The 8,065-nt window shown below is 44.1% G+C and overlaps 1 protein-coding gene across 1 annotated transcript; it reads left to right on the forward strand.

Moving 5' to 3' along the window:
- The first annotated feature begins 5,239 nt into the window (after positions 1 to 5,239).
- On the forward strand, positions 5,240 to 7,832 carry LOC148017725 (uncharacterized). Its single transcript, XM_087662113.1, has 2 exons — positions 5,240 to 7,240; positions 7,446 to 7,832. The coding sequence occupies exons 1-2, from the start codon at positions 5,427 to 5,429 to the stop codon at positions 7,699 to 7,701; spliced, it is 2,070 nt and encodes a 689-aa protein (XP_087518239.1). The 5' UTR covers positions 5,240 to 5,426; the 3' UTR covers positions 7,702 to 7,832.
- The last annotated feature ends 233 nt before the right edge of the window (positions 7,833 to 8,065 follow it).

Raw genomic sequence — 8,065 nt, forward strand, 5'->3', positions numbered from 1 at the left:
AAAATATATATGGTGAATATTATGCTGGCACACAGAGAGAACAGATGAGAGAAAAGAAAGTTGTAGAGAGAGAGAGAGATAGAGAGATAGAGAGAGATAGAGAAATTGACAACACACTAGGGATTGGAAGATGGGCAAGGGCCCTTGTGGAGCTATATTATTGACAAGGAGCAGGCTTCTCTGTTACACATAAACCAGTTCTTACTTGTAGATCTTGGAAACAATATCACGATTCCTTGCATGGTATACAACCTGCTAACACTTGCACAACTTGGAAGTTGGCACCTTTTGATCCTTCTTGAGTCTCCTTATCTCCTACACATATTGTGTAGGGCTCTCCTCTTAGCACTTGATTTTAGCAGAGCTTCCACAGCACTTGCACCTTCTCTTCTCCTCTTGGATACATGCAAAGTGATGCTTCCTTCACCTCTCTCACACCCAAGGAGAGCCTCCTCTTTTATAGGCTTTCAAGAGCTTATTTTCTTGGAGAGAGACTTGAGTTGATCTTCATGCAAGATGTGGCTATTCCAGGAGGACCTACTCTACAGCACCAATTTTGAGATATCTCTCTATGTGTTGCTCCGATGAAAAAACATCCAACACAAAAGTTGTAGATGTCATTGTTTTCGATAACCCTCCCAGCCCATTTTTAGAGATCGTCTTTCTATCATGAGATTTTTTTAAAATTGATTCATCATGCCTTTTTTTAAAAGAACAGCTTCTCAAAATGTACTCTTAACTTGTGGTCCATGCAACCACCTTAAGGAGAGTTCATTAGATTGCCTTGGGCCTCAACCTTAAGATTGACTTCCACACAAAAGCTTGTGTCTTTTTAGACCTTAAAAAGAGAAAATCACTTCTCTCCTCACTTCCAAAGGATGCCGTCTCTTGTCTTTCTTAGTGAGAGAATTACCTCTCTTGTCTTTCTTAATGAAAGAAAAGACCTTTAACCTTGACTTGTAAGGGAGAGGATGACCCCGAATGAATGCAATGCTCATTACACACAAGTAAATGTTCCCAAGCATCCCAAGATGCACACATAAATACATATACACAATTCTAATGCACTTCCTCTTATTAAAACTTAATCCATCTTCATTTATGTGTAACTCCTTGGTTCTTGTGTACACTCTTACACTTCATAGACACTTCTTTCTCCCTTCATAACTTGTATTGCATGTACCAGATATCCCCATCACAGTGCTCTGATCGCCCCATTAAGTGATGCACTAGGAATACTGGTCTCTAAATGGTCTCATGGCCATGCTAGATCATCATCAACACTTAAAGAAAAGTGAGTCATTAATTTATTGACATTTAAAAAAATTAATAAAAATGTGTAATAAGCAATCAATTTAGTGACAATGTACATCATGAATGGAGATTTGATTAAGGAGGTGTAAATGGAACATCCCGAGGGTTATGTATACCCTAATTACCCAAACCATGTTTGTAGATTGAAAAAGGCATGTATAGATTAAAATTGGCATCAAGAGGATGGAATGCTTGCATTAGTACATATTTACAACAACTTGGTTGGGGCATGTAGACCATAGTCTATTTACAAAGAAGATAGAGAAGGGTTATGTATTCTTGGTGATTTATGTGGATGACTTGAACATTACTGGAGATGATGACCATGGTATTGTTAAAATTAAATCCATGTTACAAGCTGAGTTTAAGGTGAAAGATTTGGGAGAGCTAAAATATTCTCTTGGGATTGAGATTGTGTCTACACTACCTCAAGGAATCTGGCTCCTACAAAAACAGTATGCTCAGAATATGCTGCTGAAATATGGGATGATAGATTGTAAGCCTATGAAAACACAACTAGATCTAAATGGCAAACTTGCATTGATGTTGAAAATGAGATAGAGAATGCCGCTATGTATAGGCAGATGGCGCACAGCCTTATCTATCTTAGTATCACACCTGTCCTAACCTTAGTTATTTAATGGGGCCGATTAGCCAGTTTATACAGAAGCCTCGTAAACCACATTTGGATGCAGTCAGGAGGATTATGCAGTAGGTGAAAGGTACTTGATGGATTTGTGTCTATTCGTGCCTTATAGCTATTCACTATTTGATGGATTTTGTCTCTATATAAAGAAGGCTCGTGATGGTCACCTTATTATCTTGGTACTTTATGTGGATGATATGTTGATTGCCAAGAGAGCTCATGATGAGATGGATTCCTTGAAAAGTCAACTCAAGAAGAGCTTTGAGATGAAGGATATGGGACATGACTCACATTTTCTTGGCGTGTGCATCATGCATAATGGCTCCAAGGGGCTTCTTTACTTATCATAAAATGACTACATACAAAAGGTCCTTGAGCGCTTCCATATGCAAGATGTTAAGCCTATTGGTTGTCCTTTACTTTCCCATGTGAAGGTCAGTCAGGTAGATAGATGAGCAGAAGGTCGAGATGGCCAAGATCCCTTATGCCTCCATAGTGGGTAGTCTTATATATACCATGATAGCCACTCTAACCATGCAAGACATGTAGATAGTGGAAAGTCCACCTCTAAGTATATCTTCACTTTTTGCTAGAGGTACTGTTTCTTGGATATCTAGGGTGCAGAAATACATAGTATTATTTACTATTAAGGCAGAGTATGTTTCATCCATTGAGGCTTGCAAGTAGGAGGCCCCATGCAGGTTAGGTTGTCTAGTGATAGACCTTGGTAAAATTGTTATTCCTATACTACATTTGAATTATATGATGGTTATTTAGTTAGCCAAGAATCTGGTCTTCCATGCAAAGACAAAGCACATTGAGGTATCCTATCACTTCATTAGGGAGACGGTAGAGGACAAGTCTGTTAAGCTTGCCAAAATCTCGACTGACAAGAGAATCCTGTAGATTTGCTCCCTAAAAGTCTCTTAGCAAAATGTTTTGCCTTCCTTAGGAAGATGATGGGTGAGATAACATTTATTCCTCATCCTGTTGTACTTTATGTACATTTGTACTTTGTTACTTTTTCATATCCTCTCGTCACTAGAGGCACATTCACCTTTAAGTGGGATGTTATTGGGGATAAAGGCACCTATGCCTATACCGCCTTGTATTTACTTCACACAGCATGATTGCATACATGTATATTGTAGCAAGTGGTGAGTGCCCATCATTGTCAATTTATTCTTTATTCTTTCAGTGACTATTGAATAAAGAAATGCCAATCACACATTGTGACTGTTGGAGTTCCCACATATGGTATCTCTCTCACCGCTTGCTCTCTTGCTCCATTCACCATAGCTCTTACTTCCACTTGTGCGCTTCCACTCAGGTTGTACCTTTCACTTTGAAGCAAAAATAAATCCAATGATTGCCAAGATCCCTTATGCCTCCACAGTGGATAGTTTTATGTATGTACTCATGATAGCTGGACGTGCAGATAGTAGAAATTCCACCTCTAGGTATATCTTCACTTTTACTAAAGGTACTATTTCTTGGATATCTAGGTTACAAAAATGATTGGCCGTATCTATTACACTAAGGCAAAGTATGTTGCAGCCATCGAGGCTTGCAAAGAGGCCCTATAGTTAGGTTGCCTAGTGTGACAGAGCTTGGTATATTTACAGTTACTCCTACACTACATAGATAATTTGATTTTTGCTTTGTTAGTTATTTCTCTTGATAAGATTAAACATCTAAAGTTTCTAAGCTTGTTTTATTTGGTTTCATATTTAAAGGTACATGTAATTAGTACTCATCAAAAGAGAGTGTAAGCTACGTAAGGATTCCAAGCTTTCCCGTGGTACCGAATAAAATATCCCAAAGATTCAACAAACCTCTACGATCTCCCAACCGATTGCTAGCTACTTTGACAAGGTAATGTGGCAGAGTACAAGTGTGTCCAAGAATCTATGGAATGTGCCAATCTCAAAGAAGAGTACAACGTCGAAGGACAAATGAGAGAGCACATGAGGCGTTAACAAAACAAGCTTCTTAACCTACTTCTCTGCAGCGCGCAGCTGCAGCCATGGTCCTGTCACTCTTCCTTTGTGGAGATTAGTTCGGGACTCTTATCTTACTCACCAAACAAATGTGAAAGCCCTCGATGGCTTTCCATCAGAAACTATTGCTTTCCACGAGCGCGCGCCGCGGCCATCGCTGGTCTACTCGTTCACGTGAGAGGGGCTATTGCTTTAAGGCTTTTTACTCATCAAAAGCGAGTAAGGCCCTGCAGCAGGCATGGTCGAGAGTCGAGAGTCGAGAGTCGACTGTGACGATGATGGTAGAGTCCCATGCAGTCTGCTGACACCCATCAGGCTTTATTCTTCATGTTTCTACTGTGACGATGATGGTAGAGTCCCATGCAGTCTGCTGTCACCCACCAGGCTTTTACTGTGACGACAGATCGATCCACTTACCGCAAACGTTAGCTTAAATAATTGATTAATTCATGATTTTCCAACCAACATGAAGATCCCGTGGACTTTTATTAACCTTTCGAGGAAGCGTTTTGTCCCCTCCCGCACTGGCAGTCGAATGGCACCTGGCTTTTTGGCGAATAATAAATAATTTCTAATAATACCATCATCCGACGTCGATGACTTGGTCATTTACGTATTTGTTGGCTTTTTATTTTATTCTATTTATTTTTTTGACCTCTCTGGTTATGTTGTTACTGAGACAACTGTATGTGAAAAGGCCTCATGGGAAAATATAATACGTATTTTCGGATATTTAAATTTTCAAATATTTCATGCCAGGTGGCGACGCCACCAAGTGCATGGCCAGAGGCGACGGGGCCCGCGAGAACACCCGGCTCCATAAGTCTGGATGGCGAGCGCCGAGTTTGGGGGCCTCGGGGCCGTTGACCCATTGCCAGGTGTTCGGTCCCGGAGGGGCGAGAGGCTTCGTGGTGGGACCGGTCCCCGGGAGCCTCGCTGCCCTACGCCACGTCATACTAATCATTGAATGATGAGAGAGCCACGATGCGCCTAACGGACGGCTGCGATGCAGCGCGGGCACGTGGGCGGCGGGTCCGGGGGTGAGGGCAGTCTATCGGCTTGCCCGCAAATATCCTCCACGTGGCAGGCGAGATCTAAAGTGCCCGGGAGGGGCGGGGGCCGCGGGCAAGTTTTTCCCAAATCCTTTTGCGAAAACTTGACATTCATTCGTTCTTATGAAGAATTCCAGGCTAATCAAGTCTTTTTTTTATTACAGTTTCGAAAAAGCATGGTAGCCTTCTTAAAGGTCGCAGCAGTTTTCGCTCCAGGCAAGAAATCTTAGACTTAATTTGGTAAGAATTTATTTTGGAATTTTCCTCTCCAGTCTCCTCTCGCTCTCTCTCTCTCTCTCTCTCTCTCTGTCACAGCCTGCGGCCCCCCTCTCGCTCGCCATAATATTCCTTGCGTGTAACTCTGGCTAGCCTGTGAACCCTACTCCCTCTCTCTTTCCCACCCTCACTTCCGCCATGTCTACCCGCATGCTTTCAGTGGAGTTCTCTCCGCCAGCCTCCCCTCCACCCCCCTCTCCTGACTACCATCAATGCCGCTTCTCCCGCCAGTACAGCCTCCCCTCCGGCTATGGCCGCCGCCAGGCAGCTGGCAGCAGCGGCCATGTACACCTTGATAGATTCAGACCCTACCACTTCACCACCAGGCGAAGCTGCGGCCCCCGCCACGCCTCTTCCGAGCCACGCAGTATCACGCCCTCCTTACTTTGTAGAGCGCAGTCGGACAGCTTCGACGGCGACCGCCACCATTGGCACCGCGACACGTCCGACAACTGCTGGCCTCCGCCCCGTGGCGCCTTCGATGAGGACCAGTTCCTTCCTGGCTGGCATTGCACCGCCGACCACGATGCCGAATTTATCCGCACTGCAGAGATGCAGGCTCCCCCCATTCATCGAGGATCACCAATTGCATCCTCGGCCGATTGGAAGGCCGATGAGAAAAAAAGTGTGGTTTACAAGCAGTTGCAGGAGTCCCTGCTGTGCATGGGCGGGCCTGAGAACAACATATCTAGCTTGGGGCCTTGCAAAATAGCTAAGAACCCTAACCGGGAATCTGATAACATAGCTAAGAGCCTTAGTTTGGGCCAAGGCCATGGCAAGAATGCGTCAGAGCAGAGTATTTCAATCATCTCCGATGGACGATGCAATGGCTCTGTCGAGAGAGATGCACCAATGGCTGTTAATGATGATGTGAAGGGAAGGCCACTGTCCCTTCGAATGCTCAAGCGCAAGCATTCAACCAGATCTAGAGCCGCGCCTGCAGATCCTCTAAACCAGGTGTCTCTTCATCAGATAGCACTCAAGGCTTCTGCCAGTAGAGCTATCAGCAAACAACAAGGTGTGGGACCAGATTCTTTCAATAGTGCATTCTCATGGCTGGTGTTCATGATCAAAACTCTTCAGCAGCATACCCTGTCGCTAAGAAAGGTCCTTATGCGTGAGAATTTACAGGGTGTGATGAGCATGGTGCATGCTGAGACGCAGGACTCTTTCCTGTGGCTGTTCCAACAGGTTTTTTCATGCACACCAAAGCTCATGTTGCTGATTATGATGCTACTTGCAGATTTTACAGTTCACTCCATGGGGAAGCATGTGGCCTTGGCAGTTCTGCCCATGGGAGAGCCCCCAACTGCTGTAGTATCATCAAAAATGAGTGACACAGATGAGAGATTCTCTCTTACATTAGATGGATCTAGTGGAAGCAGCATCCGCATTCGGTTACAAGATGCAGATCTTGCCTCTTCTGCTGCCTTGGCCAAACATGGCACCAGTTTTGTTCCTGCTGTAGCTGAAGGTGGAGATGGTAGTGGTGTCGTCAAGAATAGCAAGGTTGAAGGTGGGCCAGATGATCATATTCCTCACGGTCCTCTGATTGCTAATACAAGAACTAGAGCAATTGATGCGCATGAGGAAGGATGGTCTCGTGGATCTGACCTATCGGCATCATGCCGTACCGAATGCAATGGTGCAAGTGCTGAATCTTCTGGTGTTAAAAAAGAAGAGGTGCTGCTTAGGCTTGTCTGGGAGTCACTGTCTAGGAAGGAATCAGACACAAACAGGAATTCAGAAACAGTCAAGTATCTGGATCTGGATCCAAAGATAAAGCGTGCCCTTGTTGCACCAGTGGTTGCTGAGATGGAGGTCGATGATTATGCATGCTATGACAGAACAGATCTCAATTATCAGCATGAAATAAGCATGGATCCCAGCAACCCTTTACTGCTTGCCAATTATGCCCAGTTCCTGTACTTGGTCCGACATGATCACAGCAGGTATGTATGAACAAATGCTGAGGCTTGCAGTTTATATGTCTAAGATGCTATCAAATTTCAACATGAGAGTCAAGTTGTTTTTTGAAGTCATTGCTCAATTTCTAAGTGCAAGACATTGTGCAAGGGTGACGTTGGTATTTCAGTCGTGCTGTGGCTTGTATCTAGCCTGTGCTGCGATGCTGAGAAGGTGTTTCTCTTTGGACAGGGCTGAAGAGTTGTTTAGGAGGGCTATAAGGGCTGATCCAGTAGATGGAGAAGTAATGGGTCGATTTGCAAGCTTCTTGTGGATCGCCCGAGGTGATGTGGCTGCTGCAGATGAAGCCTATAGAGCTGCTGTGGCGGCAGATCCTTCAAACTCGTTTTATGCTGGCTGCTATGCCCATTTTCTTTGGAACTCATCTGCCCTTCAAGAGGAGGAGGATGGTGCCGCTTGCCTTGTGAACATGGCAGCCCCTTCATAGGTAGGTTGGTCTTACCATCTCACCAACCTTTTTAACACAAAGGTCCTATACCAGGACCTGGTGCTTACTTAGTGATTTATGCACAATTATAGCATATAATCATGTCCTAACTTCCAAGTATCTTGTTGTATTCTATTTCCATATATGATGGATGTGTACTATGCGTAGGCTTTAGGTAAGCATGTAAATTAAGCAATGGCCTTAGCCTTACAACTAGTTCCATCATCAAGCACATGGTTGTGTGATTCTTGTAACTAATTATAAATAGCTGAGGAGGTCTTGTATCTAGCAAACACGGATTCAATTGTAATTGCCTTTGGGAGGTTTCTATATAGCAATTATGGAGTAGGCATCTTTTGTTAGC

The sequence above is a fragment of the Lygodium microphyllum genome, chromosome 21 (genome assembly GCF_053477565.2).
Source record: "Lygodium microphyllum isolate KBCC chromosome 21, Lygodium_microphyllum_v1.1.10, whole genome shotgun sequence".
NCBI classification, from domain to species: domain Eukaryota; kingdom Viridiplantae; phylum Streptophyta; class Polypodiopsida; order Schizaeales; family Lygodiaceae; genus Lygodium; species Lygodium microphyllum.

Excerpts from the sequence above, each read along its gene's own strand:
- LOC148017725 (XM_087662113.1), top strand. The coding sequence starts at position 5,427 with ATGTCTACCCGCATGCTTTCAGTGGAGTTCTCTCCGCCAGCCTCCCCT. Across the intron at positions 7,241-7,445 it reads GTCCGACATGATCACAGCAG|GGCTGAAGAGTTGTTTAGGA; the intron begins GTATGTATGAAC and ends CTCTTTGGACAG.